The sequence below is a fragment of the Gobius niger genome (assembly GCF_951799975.1).
Source record: "Gobius niger genome assembly, chromosome: 1".
NCBI lineage: Eukaryota > Metazoa > Chordata > Actinopteri > Gobiiformes > Gobiidae > Gobius > Gobius niger.
In genome coordinates, this window is record NC_136852.1 from 30,236,464 (window position 1) to 30,258,467 (window position 22,004).

Sequence of the window (22,004 nt, forward strand, 5' to 3'; positions counted from 1 at the left end):
CTTCCTGTTATTGACAGCTTTTAACAGCAAAAAAACAACAAAACAAGGCAAATATGTGAAACTAAACGAGATCTAAAATCCCCTCTGCAAAAAAACCTTTGTAACTTATGTGATAATGTCACAAAATCAAACCATACATTTAATTATTATTATTTGGATTTCATTGCTGAAATTACAGGCAATGGTGGCAAGTTTTAAGCATCGTGCAGCATTTTTATACAAAAACATAAGAGGACAGAGACTTCCAGGCTTTTATTGTTGATTCTTGCAGACTCTTCCTGGGTTAAACCTTCCTCCCACCTTGCCTGTGTCTGCCTGTGCCGAATGAGTGTGTGGTTAATGAGACATGTTCTGTTTGTTTTCTTATTGTGTAGGTTTGGAAAACAAAAAGCATCCAACCCTAATTGAAATCCTCCATCTCGACCACCACTTGTGTCTTCAAACCCTGCCTTCCTCCCTCCGCTCTCACCATCTCTCTCCTCTTGTTTGGCGCGTAAACATTCACCCCTGAGCTAACGATTAGCTTCTTTGTGACGCCGCACAAAGCTGCAGCAATTAAAGGCTCTTGTCTCTCCTAACAAGCTCTAATCCCGGCACGCTTTCATCGCATCGGATTTTCCCGTCGCTCCTGCCAAAACAAAAAAAAGGGAGGAAGAAAAAAATAGCTTAAAGGAGCGCGTGTGTCTGAGTACGGCAATATCCATACGAGACGTCTGTCGCTTGGCTTTTCCACGGATGGCAAAGCAAATTAAAAAAAGGAAATAAAAATGGCCCTGGAGAGACGAGCGGAGGATCCAGCTATCACAGGCGTGAAGGAGGGGAGCTGTGTGCCAGCTTCAGCTTCAGCCTCAGCTCTGCCAGCCGCTCATTTAAGGGGGAAGGGCTGACGCAGAACCCACTGTTTAAATAACTTTAACTGCTTCACATTTACTACAAAAAACTACTGCGTACTGCACTAAGCAGGACTGATCTACTCAGATGCAACCGATAACCATAGTTTACTTCATCATGAATCTCTTCTTATCATAGGATGAGTTTATAAGCACATTTCACACACTGTTTAACTTGTAAATCAATCGTTTGGCAAGACAGTTTTATTTATGTGGAACATTTCATATCACAGACGACTCAATGAGCCTTACAGCAACAGCAGAACACACATTTAAAACCAATACAATGGAATACATTTAAAAAGAAAACAATACAAATACTAATAATAATATAAAACAAACGGTTTTAAAGGAACAGGCCACTGTTTTTACACACTGAGATATGTTCTTACCAGAGCTTAGATGAGTTGATGTGCACCTGTCTGGTCGTCAGTCAGGCAAAACGACCAAAGATGTTGTTAGCATTCGGCCTCTCCCAATGTATTCCTATAGCTCCAAACGGGTGAAGTTAGAAGCTATACCACGCTCTTCCACGGTCACGCACAAGACCAGACAGGTACACATCAACTCGTCTAAGCTCAGGTACAAACAGATCACAGTATGGAAGAACAGTGGCCTGTTCCTCTAAACACTGGCATTAGGCGTCTGTCTGTCTGTCTCAGCTGCTCCTGGAGACTTCCAGACCGTAGGCACATAAAAGTGAAATGCTGAAATGCCTCAGCACGTTTAGTCCTTACCCTGGGAACCAGTAGGAGACTACCGGGCACGGTGGTTAGTGCTTCACAGAAGGTGAGAATGTGTTTCAGTTTCTGTGTAGATTTCCCCAAACACCACTAAAACATGCACAATAGGCCAGAATGAGTGAGAGTGTGAGTGAGTGCTTGGTGGTGGTCAGAGGGGCCGATGGCGCAGATTGGCAGCCTCACTTCCCTCAGTCTGCCACAGAATGGCTTTGAAAAACTTGAAATACAGGCTTGAAAAGCACAATACAAGTGTAAACTATTATTAGTATTTGTATTATTATTAACTGGTGTTCTCAGAGGGTGAAACGTTCAGAACATGTCAGATAGCCTGGTCTCTGAAGGCAGTGCAGAGACCTGAGTACCGGATTAATCTGGTTGTGTTTTTAGTCAGAACTGAAGCTGCAGCATTTTGAATATACGTTTAGACAGAGCTGTTACGGTCCAACCTGTGGAAGTCTCTCCAAGTCTGGCTTTGACCATGTTTTTAGATGATAAAATTCTGCTGATGTTATTGACCTAATGTGAAAATTGAGGTCAGAGTCCATTGCATTTACAGGTGTGATGGTTAAACACTATTCTGTCATTCTCAAAACGGTGCCTGGGTACTTTACCACAAACATTCAGAGATGGGTGAATGAATTCCAGCGGATCAAATGAAACGCTGGCTTCACACCTTCCATGGAGCAAAGCAGTACAATAATGTTTACAACAACAAGCCATGAGCAGCTTTTTGGCATCAGACATCGGGTCTATGAAGAGTTCATAATACACAGCAGGTGTTCCAAGTAGCTGCAATGACAGTGTACTGCAAGAGGCCATTTCACTCTACTAAAGTAACACAAATACACAGTACAGTCCTTTTAAAGCTGGGTAACCAATTTTAACTGTCTCGAAATCAGTAATAATAGAATAATGTCAATGTTTTTTTCACTCTTTCATCAAAACTAAGATGTTCTGGGAGAAAACTAGTGAAAATCTCATGAAACTGGCGCTCTGTGATGCATATTTGATGACGTTTTGCCGCCAGTAAACCACAGATTATAACAACAATGCGGCGCTCTGGCCGGTTTCCCATGTGTGGTCATTCACAAATATTAACACGTTTACTACCCGTGTGTAGCATGAAAGGAAACCGAGATGACGCTGTGATACAAATGTAACCATTTCCCCTCTGGGAGAAATAAACAGGTGCACGAGCAGATGTTACAAAACTTTAGGATCCATTTTCTCAACAATATCACCACTTTAGTAGATCTTACAGACTCAAAATCTTTCCAGTCTTGGAAATTTTTTAAAACGGCTAATTCTTGGCCTGATTTATTGAGCTTTGAACTGCTAACAGAACAAACAAGGCAAGATTTACATTTTTACAGATCGCTAAGATAACCAAAACCTTCCTATTTCAACAAAATCAAAACATACATTTCAGCCTTTGCCCATGTTTATGCACAACAGGCCTTATTTTTATATGGAAAATGGTCAAATGTTTTTTTTATGACAGTGGTCGACAGCATGATCATGAAAATGAACTAAAAGGAAATTATATAAAAATAATAATAATCATTAAATGAATAATGAAAGAACATGGAAAGCGGTTCTTCCGTGTGAAAAGCGCTAATACGCGGCGGCGGCGGCGGCGGCGGCGGCGTGTGAGCCGTCGTGGTGCGTTGCATCACTTCCCTGTGCGTGCTGGAGATAACTAACTCCTGCAGGTCTGAAGAGGCCGCGGTGAATAGAGGAGCGCGTCTGTCAGGCGAGATAACGTGGAGCGGCGGAGGAAGAGGACGAGGACGAGGAAGGGCCTTTCAGTGAGCGGAGGAGAGTGTGAAGTGTCCGGCCGGGCGGAGCAGAGACGGGGGAGACGGAGCCTTTCACAAAGCTCTGCATTAAATACAACTGTTCCTCTTCCTAACAACAGGACAAAACATGCAGGGACTGAAAGTACTTGATTACCTTGTGTACGGCAACACGACAGGGACAAACCTTCCTGCACACTGCCCCCTACTGCTCCGGAGTGTACGTCACACGGCTTTTAAACGGGACAAAATAAACTGCCAAATGTACTTTTTACTTTGATGTATTTGCAGACATTTTGTGGTGTAGAAAGTATTGCATTTATCTTTCAAATGTAGTGTAGTAAAAGTACAAATGTCTCAACAAAAATACTGCAGATCCTCAAAAACTCAGTGAGAGTGCAGTACTTAAGTAAATTCACTTTGTCCCCAATAAGGAGCATGGTGTAGTTTGGTTGGAGCAACGGGAATTATCTGGACTGAACGGAAAATACAAGCTTTCAATTTTTTTTGTTTTGGCATGCTGACAAATCAATGGCACTGTGATGAACGTATTACGCTACAAAATGCAGGAGATTCTGTAGTTGACACACATTTGAGGGCGTAAAACAATGGTGATTACAAATCAGTTCAGCTTCTTTACTGTTGCTATAAGTATTTCGGTCCATTTGTCTGGGCGCGCTCCCTTCAGTCCTTTCATCCCGGTGTGTCCGTGGCAGAATGGTTATCTTCTGATCTTGTCTTTGACCCCGTGGTGGATGACTGTGCGCTGATACAGATCACTTATCGATCAGCGGGGGGCGCTCTGTCCCGGGCCATTATAGAGACGAGAGGTGACCTTCAGGCGGACGTCAGGAGGAAGCGAGGAAGAGGATCCTCCATGCGTGTTTCCAAATATTCTCCTGATCATTACAGACTTTTATACAAATATCTGGGCTCTGATCATGGAAGAAATGATGTAAAAATTCAAACATGATTGCCATGATTGTGTTGGTCTGCTTTGAACATGGTTTGGATGATGTATTTTTACTCTGCGTCTTTCTTCTTTGTGTAAAATAGTCAAAATGTGCTTTGCTTTTTAGACTCCTGATACAAAAAAACACCTTTTACTTTCAATATTTCTGAGTCGGGGACTTCCCTCTTCCGTTTCAAAGTCCCTAAAACATTTCCAGGCGAGTACTGAGCAGTTCTGCGTTCAAAAGTGTGTTCATTGCGGCTCTGTTGATTTGCTAGCAGGCCGTCAGCAAAGAAAGAAACCTCGTGTTTTCTGTCAATGCTCCAAACAAATTGTAAATCAATCAAGACGAACACAGGCGTCACACGTACACTGTCCTTTCCGGTATTTTAAGTGATAAATGTAAAAACAAAACAATGCCGGGGTGCCCAATGACATGTCCACTTTAAAGCCACACCACGTAAGATTTTCACAACTCATAGTAAACACGGTAATCTACAGCAGAGGCTTCGAATTGATGTGTTGAGACTTATTCACTGCTTGATATGGATTAGTCCCCGCCTCAATCCTCTCGTCAGTGTCTGGTTAAAGCACCGGTGAAGACGTTAGCTGTGGAGAACCTGTAATGTTCCATAGCGTGGCTTTAAACTCCTCTGATGCAGGTACTGTATGTCCTTGTTTATGAGTACAGAGCAGGTGTGTGTTTTTGAAGTGCAGGCCTCAGCGGAGCAGATCAAATGGAGAGTATTCTGTCTGATGTGAGCTCCGCTGTTTGTCCTGGTTTAGACAGTAAAGCCTCAAACCTCACGACTACGACCGTACTGCTGAGGAGGAGAGGCTTTGAAGCAGGAGAATAACACCGCACTCGTTACTTTTTCAATCACTCTTCATGTATGTAGAGGTATGCTTTGGTTTTTACCACCTGAACCGAGTACGGCTTTACCCAAATCTAAAAGCCTATTGAAAAAAAACATTAAAAAATGACGAAAATGAGCATGAAAATGAAAACAAAAAAAGAAAGAAAAAAGTGACAAAAAACCCAGACAAAATGTCGCACTTAAAAAAAATGTGATGAAAACGCGGCGACAACTCAGCAAAAAAAGTCTCCGTTTTGTTGGCCTTAGCTTTCAGATGAGGTGCTTCACTGGCCTATAGGCTACAGCAAGCTCCAGTCGACTGAGATATGTTCTTACCTGAGCTTAGACGAGTTGATGTGTACCTGTCTGGTCTTTGTGCCCGTGGGAGAGCGTGGTAGCTTCCAACTTCACCCCTGTTTGGAGCTATATTGGGAGAGGCCAAATGCTAACAACATCTTTGGTCGTTTGGCGTGACTGAGGGCACGCACAAGACCAGACACTGGACTCAGCTAAGCAAGTAAGAACATATCTCAGTATGGAAGAACGGTAAACTATTCCTTTAAGAATTGGGTAAAGCTGCAGCTCCGCCATGTTGATCTTTTCTTACTACAAAAGCAGACAATAAAAGCTCCCGTAGCCTTAAAGCAGACATGTCAAGCTGGCGGCCCGCGGGCCAAATCCGGCCCGCGAGATGATTTAATCCAGCCCCTGACTTGTACAGCACAAGTTCCTGAGGAAAAGTCTCCTGCCCTGTCCTGTGCAGAGCTATGATTTTTTTTTAGGGAAACAACCAGTATGCTCATTCCAGCCACTAGGGGGCAACTTAAATTTAGGAAGGAAAGAATTCCACACGTGTCCTCTGAGAAGCTTGTGGCACAGGCTTGTGTTTTACAGTCCCGCCGGGCTTTTAATTGAAAATCACAGCTCATTATTATTCATATTTTTGTGTCAACATCAACCAATCGTAACGCCTGTGATCAAATAAATGTTTGTATTTTATTTTATTTTATTTACTAGGTTACTCAGTGTGGGTGTATGGTGAGGCACTGCAGGAATAGGGTGAAAAAAAAGAATTTAGAAAATGCATTTCATGTGTAAAAAATTGGCAGCCAAATCTCAATGATGGATAGAGTCAGATTTTAAAATTCAAGGTTTATTTTGTCAACATATATTAATAAAACAAAACAACCTAACTCTCCGTTTCAAAGCTCAATAAATCAGGCTCGAACTTGGTTATTGAAAAATCCCTCTTTAAAACATGTGGAAACATTGTTAAAGTGATACTCTGTAAGATTGATAAATGAGGAGAGGGTGTCATTTTAAAGGTAAACAATCAAGTCCCGCCCTCCCCCCCTTCTGATTGGACATGACAGGGTTTGCAAAATGAGAAAAAAAGAGAAACAAAATGTTGTTTTCAAAGATCAAGCTCCTCCCCTTTCCCCTCCTGATTGGACGTGACAGGTCGGTTCACTGGGAAGCGCGTCTCACTGGTCAAAGTGGTGGCGCCGGGGATTCTGATTGGTTGCTGAGATGAGTGACAGGAGGGACTTTAGGAAAAAAACAAATGTTGAATATAAATATGGATATATAAAGATAAATATTGAATCAGTGTGACTTTTGATGAGTTTGTGAGAGAAAGTTTTGCCGCCTCCACTGGAATACTGAAAATCTAGTCCAGACGAGAGTGGTTAATCCCGGGCTAAGACCTGGACTGCGGTCCGTGTGAACTTTAATGACAGGATTTGTAGCTCTTCATGCTTTATTCACACTCCGGCAGAGGGACTTCAAAGTGCAGCTCTCAAGGTGCTCTGGCCCTTTTCACAGCTCCTCTCCGCTTAAAAAAAAACCCTCCAGACCTTCAGAAACGGGAAGAAAAGGGAGAAAATGAAGGATTTTCTGTTGCAGATGCAGTTTCCACACGAGCCTGGGAGGAAACTGGAGCACTCTGGTTACCGGGAGCATTTAGACCCAACGTGATAATGTAATGATAGGAATAAATAACAATGGTAACAGGCAAAGTCGACTTTCTGATCAGCTCTAATTTGACGAGGCTTGATGGATAAATGCTGTGTGTGCATCAACCCGGGAAAGATGACTTGTATTTAAACACTTCATATTTAAAGGGATCTGTGGCTGCGAGAGAGAGCACTGTGCAGAGGCTTTGTCCCGGCATCTGAAAGTCATGTATGTTTGCTTGATGGATTTCCTGCGTGTTGTCTGTTGTATGGTTGTGTTGTATCATCGTTTGAATTGACTCACATTTTTAACGCTTCTTCACATTTCTCATTAAACACGGGCCGTTTCTTGTATCGTATCAGGAACCATGTGTAGCTTAGTTGATAAAACCATTAAGTCTTTACAAAAGAAGAGATGATTTGTACCAGATGTAGCTAAGTAGCCATTTTCCGCCACTACAATTATAATCTATAAATCTAATCTACAATAAAATCGCTATGTAAAATACTGAACATTCCTTACAATTTACAATACATTCATCAATGCTGACACGATTGATGGTCTAAAATGTACTTTTTCAAATTTTGAGTAAAAACTATTAACACATTGAGGCCGCGCTGTTTTGGGGATTTAGCTGTAGAGCGCCAACAATCCAGACCGTTTTTCATGATATTTGTAGCACCACAGCGTATTCTATGTTATAGCTATGGACACATGCTATGGCAGGTTTGAAAGGCGAGACTCTAAGCTCTCCGTAGATGAAGACAGTTTATTTTTACGTGCCTCGGTTCCTGAACAATCCAAAGCTAAACAGAGGCGAGTTTGATCAAAATGACTGCTTTTTTTTTCTAGATTCGGAGATAATTAGTGTTTTATGAAACTCTCTCCTTTCTGATTAAATCCTTTCTCCAACTCTCTCCTCTCTGGACAGACACTAACGTTATGGGAAGAGGCAAATGCCTAAATATTTCCGTTTCAAGTCAAATTTCCTCGGATTGAAGACTTTATCAGGATGTTTCTCAGTCGTCCTTGGACCGATTTTGACCATTTAAAAACTCAGAGAAACGTTAAAATCTCGACTGTTTCGATTTGTCCATGTGAAGCTGCTCTGCTTTGTCAAACGCGCTCCAGAGATCGAGAGAGAAGTGTCGGGTTTACAGCTGTTCGAGACGCAAAACCACGCCACTCAGACTAAAAAAAAGAAAAGAAGCAGAATTAGATATACATAATTATATTTATATTATATATTTATTTCACCTCTGTTCTTCACAGAGCTCCCAAATTCACACATGAGGTGCATTAGACTCGTTTCGTAATTACCCAATGTTAAACTGAATACTTCTTGCGTTGTAAATATTGTATCACAATACGTATCGTTTCAGTATTATGATGTTTGAATCGCGACAAAAGTGTGTCGTCCGAGCCCTGTTTTTTTGTAACTGCAATATTTAAATACAACACTCTGCCATTCAATCACCGTGGCATCTTCTGATATCGATTTCTTTCCCCTCTGATCCCCTCATGTATTTCATTGTTCTCCTTTTTCCCTCACTTTTCGATGCATCTTTTAGAAGAACGTCCCGCAACAATCACAATGGGACAGATACACAAATGTATTCAGCCCACCGGTCAAAAAGCATATCTCACATCTCCCCCCATACATTACCTCCTGCTTTTATCTCTGCAGGGACTCTCCTCAGCACCTCGTCCCCCCATGTTAATCCACATGGGGGGGGGGGGGGGGGGGGTTATCGCCACCTCTGCCACGGGCGGCGGCTCGGTGTGTGACGGTGACGGAGAGATAGCCATTAGCCCTGAAACGGCACTCCACCGTTTACTGACGAGACCAGGCTTTGTTAGCAGGAGGATCTCCCGAGTGCTCCCAGACTGGATGGTACAGGTGGAGCGCTGGGGGGGGGGTGGGGGGGGGGGGGGGGGGGTGATGAATACGACAGTAGAGTGACGGCAGCTCGTGTGATTACGGGGAGAGGGCCACGCCGATGAGAGGCACTTAGCGCAATTGATCGGGTGGAACAGTGAAGAGTTTCATCAGCGTGGAAAGGTTGGAGTGTGAAATAATAACAGTTAAGGACAAGTTCATCACCGTCGCATTGCATTCAGATTTGAATAGTTCATACTCACTCCTCCTCCTCATCCTCACTGCTCCTCCTCGTCCTCACTGCGCCTCCTGTCATAGACACTGGTGCCATTCATTCAAAATGTTTCTGAATATATTGCCGTGTTCCAGGTTGTATATTGTGCAACTGTATGTGCTCTTTGCCTAATGTATTGTAAATCATCATTGGTTGATGGATCCATGGGTTTATTCAGTGCACTGAACAGACTACGGTATATGGCAGCCTCCTATGGTCAGCCATCACCCATGTTAACATTCTGCCATCTCTGAATATCTTCTTCTTCTTCTTCTTCTTCTTCTTCTTCTTCTTCTTCTTCTTCTTCTTCTTCTTCTTCTTCTTCTTCTTCTTCTTCTTATCCTTTATCTCTTTCTTCTCCTCCTCCTCCTTCTTCTTCTCCTCCTCCTTCGTCTCCTCCTCCTTTTTCTTCCTCATTTTTCTTCTTCTTCTTCTTCTTCTTCTTCTTCTCCTCCTTCTTCTTCATCTTCTCCTCCTTCTTCATCGTCTCCTCCTCCTTTCTCTCCTTCTTCTCCTCCTCCTTTTTTTTCCTCCGTCTTCTTCTTCTTCTTCTTCTTCTCCTTCTTCATCTCCTCCTCCTCCTTCTTCTTCTCCTTTCTCTCCTTCTCCTCCTCCTTTTTCTTCCTCCTTTTGCTCCTCCTTCTTCTCCTTCTTCTTCTCCTTCTCCTTCTTCTTCATCTTCTCCTCCTCCTTCTTCTTCTTCTCCTTCTCCTCCTTCTTCTTCATCTTCTCCTCCTCCTTCTTCATCATCTCCTCCTCCTTTCTCTCCTACTTCTTCTCCTCCTTTTTCTTCCTCCTTTTTCTCCTTCTTCTTCTCCTTCTTCATCTCCTCCTCCTCCTCCTCCTTCTTCTCCTTTCTCTCCTTCTCCTCCTCCTTTTTCTTCCTCCTTTTCCTCCTTCTTCTTCTTCTTCTCCTTCTTCATCTCCTCCTCCTCCTCCTTCTTCTCCTTCTCCTCCTTCTTCTTCATCTCCTCCTCCTCCTTCTTCTCCTTCTTCATCGTCTCCTCCTCCTTTCTCTCCTACTTCTTCTCCTCCTTTTTCTTCCTCCTTTTTCTCCTTCTTTTCCTTCTTCTTCTTCTTCTTCTTCTTCTTCTTCTTCTTCTTCTCCTCCTCCTCCTCCTCCTCCTCCTCCTCCTCCTCCTCCTCCTCCTCCACCAAATAATAAGTTATTCCTGAAGTCTATTTTAATATGTAAGATATGTCCGCTTTAACTTGAACTTGAACCTTAATTTTGATTGGATTTACAAACCTAACATATCATTCCTAGTCATCACAAAGATATAAGTCATAATCCGCAAAAAAATTACCATGAAATTTTTCACCTGCCAAGGTTGTGACGTCGCATAAACGCATCCGATTGGCTCGATCAGGCCATTTCCTTGTTTCCAGTAAAAGACCAAATTGCCCTTAAATAAAATCACTCTTGTCGGTTTCTGCAGTGCAAGACACTCCGCCCACATGGCCTTCCACGTTTGCTTTCATCATGGCGCTGTTTAGTGGGAGCGATCCAACCAGATGAGCTTTTTGGTTACAGTCGTATTCCCCGGATTTTGGCGCACACAGAGATCCACGGGGCACAGCAGCGCAGGTGATATAGAGCTCCAGAAGCCCGTCTCCCTCTTCCCTTCAGCCTGAGAACGCTGGACCCCTGGGCAGTGTCCTCCACAGATAAACAGACACTGACTGTAATTTACTCTCCAAGAGGAAGCTGTGCACTTGCTCTACGCTCTGTCTCTTTCTGTCTCTCTCTCGTTTCTTCAGTGAAATACAGCAGCCTTTAAACAGCTACAGCCTCGCAGTCTCTCACACATTCGGCTAAGGACTCGAGCCGTCCATTTTCTTTTTAATAGGCTGTTGATAAATAGCATTACCCCCATTGAGAACGTTTGTGCTGGAGAGGCAATCTAAACTCATGGATAGAGCCCGGGGCGGACTGGGACTGAAAAAACAGCCCTGGATTCTGACTAGCCTGGCCCAAATTAGCGTAATTGTGCACTTCCACAAATACATATCGTAACCTCTTACCACCCGCCTCAACATTAACGAGTGCATTTTCCCCAGTTCGGCTTTTTATTATTATTTTTTTTGATTGGAATCATCAGCAAAAAGAACGGGAAAGGTGGTCGTAGAAACAGAAGCAAAATCATGAATACAAATAATAAATAATAACGGTCCCAAAATTGAACCTTGTGGCACACCATGCTCCACGGAATTCCTTTTATATTCATGTTTTTTTTTTTTTATACGGGGCTTTACCCAAATCTAAAAGCGTCGTGACTGGAGAGCATCAATGTAACGCCTCATTTGAAAGCTAAGACCTACAAAAGTGACGGAAACTTTTCGTCACGTCGCCACATTTTTGTTGTTTTTTTAATCATTTTTTCTATCATTTTTTGTTGTGTTTTTCTCACGTTTTTGTAGTTTTTTTTTTGTCTCTCATGTTTTTGTTGACCTTTCATCCTCTTTTTCTCGCTATTTTGATGCCTTTCTGTTCAGCTTTTAGATTTGGGTAAAGCTCGGTTGAGGCGGGACCGGTGGCCCTAGAGCCGGTGGCCCTTCTGTGCTCTTCCAGAATGGACATATGGCCAGTCCCGCCCCTGGATAGAGCCAGGTTTAGCGTGTTCGGGGTGAGTTTGGAGTGAACGAGTTTTAAAATAATAATGATGATGGTTCTCCAATATTTGATCACTCCATACGTGTCCTTTATGTCCATTCAAAAGTCGACCTGTGTGGTTAAACCTCACTGTTAAACGCCTTTAACCTGCGCCTGAGGCAGACTGCGGCAGGAGCAATCACGGAAATAACAGCCGCTTATTTGCGCAGACAAAAGGCTCTCGCTCAATCTGTGTGAAAATACGTTTGTGAAAGGAGGAGAGAATTGCAACCTGCTATTCCCGCGACTCCATCTGTGCCGTCAATGTCACACAACAACAACACGGCGAGCTGCTGGTTTATTTCACGACTACAACAAAGAATGGAGAGAGATGATTGGGCCCTGTCAGTCCAATATTAGGTTCATTTAGCAATCGTCAGCTGAATCACCGTCTATTGTGTCAAGTGCAGTAAACATCTTGGGCATAACAACAACAAACTAGGGAAGCACCAGGAGCCCCATGTTGAGCACAATTTGTCCCTTCACGAAGTCGAGGAGGCGCTTCTCGTGCGTGTCGTGTCAGTGCGATTCTTGCTGCAACAAACCCAAATCCTAAGAAACAAACATGTCATGCACGACTGTAGCCCGTGATTTGAGTGACAGCCAATCAGGAAACTCACCATCACCTCTTTGCTCTTATCCAGCGCTGCTTATGGGGCCTTTGAAACCAGGATTTCACCAGCTCGTGTTTATCTGTGGCCCTTTTGCAAAAAATCCTCTATAGTGTTTCCCAGACCTTAGACAATGTTTCAGTTCAGATATAATTTAAGATCATCGATGAAGGTTCTTGAGTCGTCTTCTGTACGTTCCGCCTCTTATCCAAAAGGCTTCGTCAGTGACACTTAAAGCAGTACAAAGTAACTTATTTACCTTAATAAATCCTTTTCCGTAGTCCCTGTGGGGGTAATACAAGTGTTTATGGGATGATTGGAGGGTCTTTCATCTCCCCCTGGTGTCTCTGGCCAGAAAATCATGTTTGCAACTTGACTGCCCCCGGTGCGGAGAAAGCAATACACACTAATGAAATCACAAAGAAGAAGCTAACATGCTAACGGGCAAAGCTAACTGCGGGCTAACGTCACTTTAAACAGTATTTACAGCCAAGTTTGAGTGAAAAAAAAAAAATTCTATTGTATAATTGGATGCACAGTAACCCTCTCTCCCTTCGCCTTTCCTGTCTACTCTCCAAGACAATTAATAAATTTAAAAATCGTAACTTGCTACTACACCTGCAGTTGCGCTTATGGCCTTCAGGGGGAAGAGTTACTTAGTACTGCTTTAAGTTTCCAGCTCAAGATTTAGTCCTGATTGTATCTTGATCTGGACCATATGATATCTGAGAGGTCAAATCATTTTCAAGCCATGCATTAGTAAATGTAACCCACATGAAACAACGGGCTACTAGACCAGTGCATGTCGCCTAAGCTGTCGTGGCGCTAGCTGTCCACTAGAGTGTGCCACAGTGCCTCATATAACTTGTACCTCACCCATGCGGCCATTGCCTTTTCTCGTGTGTGATCAGAGGCCAGAATTAGCAAATAAATATGAATATAGTGATTCTGTTTATTTACGCTGTACTGTAAACAAGCTAAAGACACTGTGTATGTAAGAAAATCCCGGTGAGTGCTGTTCATATTTAGCATGAGGCTAAAGCTGAGGCTAATACTGAGTCTGATAAATGAAGAAGGTTGAACTTGAACCATATATGTTAAAAAACAGTCGGGAGTTTTATGATGTCTACCCAATCTGTTACCTGCCTTGGTACACATGTATAATTACAACTGATCTAAATGTACTAAAGTAAAATAATAATAAAATAAAGCTAAGCGGCAATTGCTAGCTGCTGCTGCTAATGGCTAACGCGGCCATGTGCTCGTCTTGGCCCATGTTAGCATTACAAACATGCTCAGCAGTGCAAGATGTTTTGTTTGGATATAAACTGCATATTTTAAACCACATTAAGTCATTTTGGTAAAAAAAAAAAAAAAGTCATTAGTTATAATAAATAGATTAAAATACTAAAAGTTTAAATGATAAAGAACCCATGTGAGTGTTTTATTGTACAAAAGTTCATGATGTAACTGCATTTAAGTTAAGTTACACAGACTAACCTACACAGACACGGGGAGAACATGCAAACTCCACACAGTCCAGGTGGGAATCTGTGAGGCACGAGCACTAACCGCTGTGCCACCGTGCATCATGTGTTAAAAACATTTTATCATTGCGAAATACTCTGTGTTGCCGCCAAAACATGGTACCGTTCATACGCTGACTAAGCTAAAATCTAAGAGCCAGTGAAATGTAAAATTGTTTATTCAATGCAATTTCCTTAGCAATTGTTCAAAGAATTTAAATAATATTTATCAGAGAACATCTCTTTGGGGCGATTTACTGCCAATAGTTGGCTAAATTAGCTCTGACTGAGTGAAATAGAAAGATTGCGCATTGATGTCTCACCTGGCAGCAGCAGAGCCACCTGTCGGCCCCGCCCACTGGAGCTCCGTGGAACAGGAAGTGCCTCTTATTTATTCTCTTATGATTGATCTGATCATACATCAATATCAGGCAAAAAATGAAAACGCCGCAGTTTGAAACTTCTCTTGCATCCACGATTGTGTTGGTGCTGCAGTCGTGTTTATGAGAAGTTGCAATAATAAAGTTTGTCCACAAGAGGTCAGTGTTCAAACAGAATGAAGCGTCTCAGAAGCGCTGAATTCTTGCCACAAGTTCCGACACATTTTGCTTGAAAAGCCTTGAAGTGTCACAAGGCTTCACTCACTAATGACTATGTTTGTGGGCTTCATTACCAACTTGCAATTCAGCTGGTACGGTAATTATTCAGATGATTACTTTTTACTACGTAACATTACTTGTACACGAGTAAATATTTTGGCTGACGATCACTTTCCTCTACCTTGATTTATTTGCTGCAAAAAAGGTGGGTGTTTCAAACCATTGTGAAACGCTTCACTCTAACACATAAATTCATTTCTGGAACTGCTTCTCGCTAAATTGTCCTGAAAATGGATATTGGCGCTCTGTCTCTTTGCTTTGGCAGCGCTCCGTTTGTTAGCAGTTGTGTTGGCGCCGTTAGCGTCTGTGTTTTGGCGGCGTCGGCCCGTGCCGCCGCGGTGCTGTGGGTTGGACGTTGGCTGTTGCGTCGCGGTGCACAGCGATCCGTCATTAACTGTGTGGAAATGAGTTTGGCACCGAGTTTGCCGGACGCCGGGCCAGATCCGCGATAGAGTCTGCGGCAGAGAAAAGTCCCCTCTCCGGCCCAAAGGAACACAATGGAGGAGCAGTGCTTTTCAGAGGGCTTTGTGCTCCGTCTGTAGGGGGCAGAGCTGGAAGGGAGTCAGCCTCCGCAAAAAAACAGTGGGATTGTGTGGAAGTAGAAGTGAAGACAAGAGAGTGAGAGGGTGGGTGGATGTCCTTATGGGAGAGGGAGTGGAGGGAGTGGAAGGAGTGGAGGGCGGGGAGAACTCAGACTGTAAAAACAATAGAACGTGAATCAGAATCAGAATTGTTTTTATTGTCATGGATATGAACAGGTTCACAGCTAGGATCGATCGCGCAACATGAAGCATATAACATTAGATAATAGTAAACTATGAGACTATAAGGGCATGCGTACGAAGATTAAATTTAAACTATGATAAAGACAACAACAATGTGACAGAACAACAGCGTGGGTGTATTCACAGATGTGCAGGTGCATTGTGTTAGCAGCAAATATGAGCGTGGACATACCACATAGTGCAGTAGAGCAGATTACATTCATGAGTCTGATGACGGAGGGGCAAAAACTGTTCTTGTGGCGGGAGGTTCGGGTCTGTATGAACCCTAGCCTCCTGCCTGAGTGGAGAGGGGTGAATAGTCCGTGTCCAGGGTGAGAAGGGTCAGCTGTGATCAGACCCACACGCCTCTGGGTCCTGGAGGTGAACAGGTTCTGGAGAGATGGAGCTCACAGCCAATCACCTTCTCAGCAGCACGCACAATGTGTGGCCATACCGCCTTTGCTCTGCCCAATCCCGTCAGACCTTGGAAGCTAAGCAGGGAAGGGCCTGGTCGGTACTTGGATGGGAGACCGTTTAGTAACACCAGGAAGCCTAGCGAATGTAGTGAGTGAGTGAGTGAGTGGTTGGTGGTGGTCGGAGGGGCCGATGGTGCAGACTGGTTGCCTCACTTCCGTCAGTCTACCCCAGGACAGCTGTGGCTACAATAGTAGCTTACTACCACCAAGTATGGAGTGAATGAATAATGCAATGTAAAGCGTCTTTGATTGTCCAGAAAAGCGCTATATAAAACCGATGCATTACTATTATTATTAATGTGCTGCAGTCGATGCTTGTCCCGGGAACCACACGGTGATGGAGGAGGAGAGGATGGACTCGATGATGGCCGTGTAGAACTGCACCAGCATCTTGGACGGCAGCAGGAAGAACATCCTCTGCTGGGCCTTCTTGATGAGGGAGCTGATGGTTGGCTCCCATTTGAGGTCCTGGGTGATGGTGGTGCCCAGGAAACGGACAGAGTCCAAGATGGAGATTGGGGTGGGAAAGTCTGTCAGGGCGAGGGGGGACTGTGGGGCTGTGTCTTTCCTGAAGTCCTGAATATGAAATATAACCAATCATTCATACAATAATTTGCTTTGAGAAGTCAGAGGTGGTCAAGTCCTGAAAAACAACGTATTTTTTGAAAGTAAAAAGTTCAGATCCGTTGAAAAAAGTGCTATGAAAGATGTCCAAGTCACCTCATGTATGGCAGCAAGATTGGGACAAACCTTCTTCAGTGTTGTGAGACAATAGGGCTGAAAAATAGCTCGACTGCCTGCATATCATTGTGTTTGGACAAACTCTGTCCAGTCTGACTCCATTCATCTCCACTGTGAACGCTACAATCAACGAGCAGTTCATTTGTGCAGCTCCACTGACAACAAAATCCCATAGAGCTTATAGGCCCGAACAGCATTATCAGTCAATCCTGTGTTACGGGAGGGGCCGAGCACCAACGCAAACTAATGAGCGAAGAGCAGCAACTTCAGTCGCATCATCAAAAGCTCTGAATTATCAACGCAAACCGAGACCAAACTGTCGTGTACCGCTACATTTGCGTCCATTTGTGGTAAAAATGGGGCAACAACCACTTCAGTACAGCATGTGCAAGAACATGAGCAGCATTTAGCAAATAGCAAATCTGGCAATGGCAACTGAACTAATGTCTCTCTTTATCTCTAGTTTCCAGCTCTGAGGACGTCCCACGGGAGAGCGGGGCCGGCCTGTTCCCCCCGACGCCGGACACCATCAGAAGGGGTTCGGAGGTGACCGCTGCCCCAGGTCTGGACCTCCCGAACCAGCACACCCTGTTCGGTAGGCCCCCTCAGCTCCACCAAGCGCCATACACTCCTCCACAGCCAGACGATGACGGCCCGGGTGAGGACAGTTCATTCAACAAGGGGGCGCTGGATCCAGGAGAGCCTCACGGAGAGCCGCATGGAGGGCCCCAAGGAGAGCCCCACGGAGAGCCCCACGGAGAGCCCCAAGGAGAGCCCCACGGAGAGCCCCAAGGAGAGCCCCACGGAGACAGAGGGGAGAGTTTGGACTTTCAAACGAGCAGCGACGAAGAGGAGACCACCACCACAACTATCACCACCACGACCATCATCACCACGATGCAGAGCCCGGGTAAGAACTGAAACACTTGGATGTTGTAGAAATAGACTTTGTTGGTAGGGATGGGAATTTATATGTTTTTTTTTCAATATTTGATCATTTGTCTGATCACTCGGGTTCTTTATCGATCCTCTTACTGTTGCCAATTCATTTAAAAATAGGCTCTAAATTATTATAATGATCCTTTTTTTTTTGATTAGGCTACTTGTAAATGTGTACATTTTCATTTACAATGCTTTGGGTTTTTCTTTTTTTTTTTCCACCACCCTACCCAGTGATCTGGAGAGAGAGAGAGAGAAAGGGGAAGAATGGGAAGAAAGGAAAGAGAAAGTAGAAGAAAGAAAGAGAAAACAACAAATAAAATCCTTGTAGTTTTTATGTAAACAGGAGAGCTAATTTATTTATTCATGTATTGACCTTTATGTAACCAGGATAGTCCCACTGAGATTAGGAATCCTGGCCCCAGAGGGGAACCTATTTTACATGTCTTTCGTGGTAGGGGAAAGCAAAGTACCCAGAGGAAACCTACACAGACACGGGGAGAACATGCAAACTCCACACAGAAAGGCCCCGTCCAATTGGGAATCAAACCCGGGACCTTCTAGCTGTGAAGCACAAGCACGAACCGCTGTGCTGCCACGACGCCTAATAAATTGTTCTATATTGACATAAATTTCCTTCATTCAAAGCATTTAAAATTTATTGTAATGGTTTTGAAATGAATGAAAATGACGTGCAGAGGAGGAGCTGCATCGGGCACTTCAACGGGTTGTGATCTTCTTACATGTTTCTTCCTTCCTCTATTTTTCTGAACAAAGGTAGAAGGACGTCCTTGTCAGCTCGTCTGCTTTGTTTCTGACCGAGGCCGAGGGAGCTTGCAGAAGCACACGCTCCACCACATGTGCATTGTTTTGGTTCAAGTACGTAGCAGCTTGGATCCTAAAACAGGGCTGTTACGGCCCTAGGCCACCAGCTCCTCCATTCTGGCCATACCCCTTTGTGGCGTCATCTTGTGTGCTGAACCTTGTTTGTTTTGTATTTAAATGTGACTGTGGAAGTCCTCGACAGCCATTGGTGGACTGTCTCTGAGCCTGGTTCCTGAGTGGATAATGGTCCTGGTGCTCCCCTGGCCTGTGATTGGTGTGCCGCCCCAGAGTCAGGCCAACCCTGGGCTCCCACCTGAACGGCCACACCCTTAAAGGACCTGCCAACCTGCCATTCGGGGCTGCTGGGATTGGATGTGAACAGCATGCCACTTTGCTCTGTGTCTTTTTGAATCTGTTGTAAAGACACTCGTAGTCCTTGTGACTTAAGTTAGAGACTGGTTTTGCTTTTTGTATTTCGTTTGGTTATTAGTTTGAGCTTTGTTTTTGGAACCCTTTTTGAAACCTTTGTTCAATTCACCTTTGCATTCCTTTTTAAATAAATTATAACTTTAGTTTTACCATTTCACATCTTGGTTTTGTTACTTCCCCTTCCCCTTAGCTGAGCTGGGTTGTAACAAGGGCAGACTTAGGCCCTGTCCACACGAAGTCAAGCTGAGGACCAAACGCAAAGACATTTTATCAATCCAGTCCATAAGAGCCCGGCGTTTTGGGGGTCTGTAAACGAACATTTTCCAAACTAGGTCCCAGAGTGGAAAGATCTCAAAACGTCGTTTACACTGCGCCGTTGTTACATCGTCTCCGCAACTTTTACAAAAACGATGACATCACAGCTCCAGAGTGATGTCTGTGATCCATACTCTACTGAGCTTAGAATGAGTTTTCCTCATGGATCTATGATGGTTTGACTCCGCTCCTCTTTGCTCCACTGCCGTCCACAAGCCACAGGTGACAAGTGGAAAAACACGAGTCAGTCTGTGTTTTTGCACTGACAGTAAAAGTCCGGTCCATGGCCAGTTTTTCTGCTTCAGTCCCGCTACTGAGGAATAAACTCTCCTCCTCGTCTCTTCCTTGAATCTGTTTCATTGTCACTGTCTACATTCCACAAAAGTTTACTGCACACGCGCCCTCTACATCTTGTTCTATCATCTGTGTTAGCGTCACAGCGCCTCACACAGGCCTGGAAGATGAATTGCGCCGTTTTCACAGACCTGAGTCGACCCACGTGGACGCACACGTTTACAGAGCTGGCTTCGTGCTTACAAAAGAAAGTTTCTGAAAATATAAGCGTTTTGTCCTCGTGTGGATATAGCCTTAGTTTGGGATGAAGTGAACGTGGTGCGTGCATCTGCAGTCTTGGATCTGCAGCGGCTCCACGCCTGCAGGTTTATTATATTGCTCAAGCAGGATAGTTCTCAATTCCCTATTTGTTGTTCACCCCTTTTTACAATAACTCAGTAACAGTATTGTTCTCTGTCTACTATCCCCACCTCTGGCAACGTGACTGTAAGCTCTCACTCGTCCAGGCCTGTTCCATAGTTGCAAAGTTTTGTCAAGTTCTTCATCCAGTTTCACAGATCGGGGAAAACTTCTGAATTGACGGCTGGGATTGGCTGAGCAGTGAAGCATCATCAACTCTTAGAATGCCCTTGTTTAGAAACTTTTACTGCTTACATTCCCTGCATTTTCATTTTAGGTGACATATTTTTTGCTTCCAGACCGTAACCTAAAATTGTCATTCTCCTCCCATCCCGGCGCGCACATGCCTCCTCTGCCGGCGCCGCGGCTGCTCTGGCGCTCCTCTGGGACCCGGCGTGTTGATGTTTTTCGGTTTGGAGCGTTCCGCGCTGCCTCCGTGCCCTCAGCTAATGTCTCGTCTATTTGCATTTCTCACGATCTCAGCGCCGCCGGGCTAAAATAAATTAAAAACAACATCTCTGCATCGCTGCGCCTTAATCAAGAAGGACCCGGCGCAGGAGAGCGCGGGGAGCGAGCGGCGGGGTCCCAGTGTCACCCCGGGAAACAGGCAGAGGCGTTTGATTTGTTCCGTCTCTCAGGCGTTGTGATCGGGGACATTGTCGAGGCATCTGGGTCAAAGTTAGGCTTTCAAGGGCCACGGTTAAGAAAGTCCTAGGTTCGTTTCCCATAATGTGAGGATTTCTAGTTCTATGACAATGAAAAGAAGGAAACGTGAGGTCTCAGGACACTTCAGAAACTAACCAACAGGAAAAATATACACCGCTCAAAGGTCACACAGGCTAGTTCTACAGCTTCTCTAATCAGCACCACAGTTTTCAGCAGTGCTATAATTGCATGATTACCCCCTAATGTACCATTACAACACTGGAGTCTCTGCACACCGAGGTATTCCATTAAAAAATCACCCGTTTCCAGCTAGAATAGGCATTCACAATATGAACAATGTTTATGAAATAGACTGTATTTCTGATTAATTTAGTGCCATCCATTTTAAGTGACCCTAAATGTGTGATCGATGTAAATAAGCTAAGAATTATTTTAACAACCAAAAAACAAAAACAAAGTCATGTCAAACTAAAATGTACTCCCCAGCAAAATCATCTCATTCTCTAAACTAAAAATATCATTAGCCTAAATAAGAAAACGACAGTCTATCTGCAAGGTCTCTTTCTAGTCACCTATGGATCAAATTAGCCCAATAACGTAGCCTGGCCTTAGCCATCCGTAAACCCCGGTCAATGATCATTTCCCTGCATGTACGTCTGGGCTTGATCTCAGTGGCCGCGTTACATCGGTTGATTTTCTACCTACCATTCAGCGAGCGGGGGAGGCGGGGCTTGTAGGCGACGTCAAGCATTTGCGCCGATTTGCGGGTTGTAGTTTGGCAATGGCGGCGGATACGAAAGAAATGGAAGCTTTTCAATCCATCCTGGCTCAGCTCCCAAATATCCAGAAATTAAAATTGAAGCCTTGGAATGTGCAAGGAATGATCAAGGATCCCATTCCTTGCACATTCCTTGCACAGGAATGATAGTTTTGATAGAGTCATGATAGAGTCATGATAGAGTCATGATAGAGTCATGATAGAGTCATGATAGAGTCATGATAGAGTTATGATAGAGTCATGATAGAGTCATGACAGAGTCATGATAGAGTTATGATAGAGTTATGATAGAGTTATGATAGAGTTATGATAGAGTCATGATAGAGTCATGACAGAGTCATGATAGAGTTATGATAGAGTTATGATAGAGTCATGATAGAGTCATGACAGAGTCATGATAGAGTTATGACAGTCATGATAGAGTTATGACAGTCATGATAGAGTTATGATAGAGTTATGATAGAGTTATGATAGAGTTATGACAGTCCTGATAGAGTTATGATAGAGTTATGATAGAGTTATGATAGAGTTATGACAGAGTTATGACAGTCATGATCGAGTTATGATAGAGTTATGATAGAG

At 44.0% G+C, this 22,004-nt stretch overlaps 1 protein-coding gene across 2 annotated transcripts in view; it reads left to right on the plus strand.

Moving 5' to 3' along the window:
- Positions 1-22,004, plus strand: part of LOC306965136 (seizure protein 6 homolog) — a 226,029-nt gene that overhangs the window by 96,901 nt on the left and 107,124 nt on the right. For both annotated transcript variants that reach the window (XM_079559378.1, XM_079559379.1), the window contains exon 2: positions 17,241-17,687. In XM_079559378.1, coding sequence (XP_079415504.1) covers positions 17,241-17,687 — 447 coding nt within the window. The remainder of the gene's footprint in view (positions 1-17,240; positions 17,688-22,004) is intronic.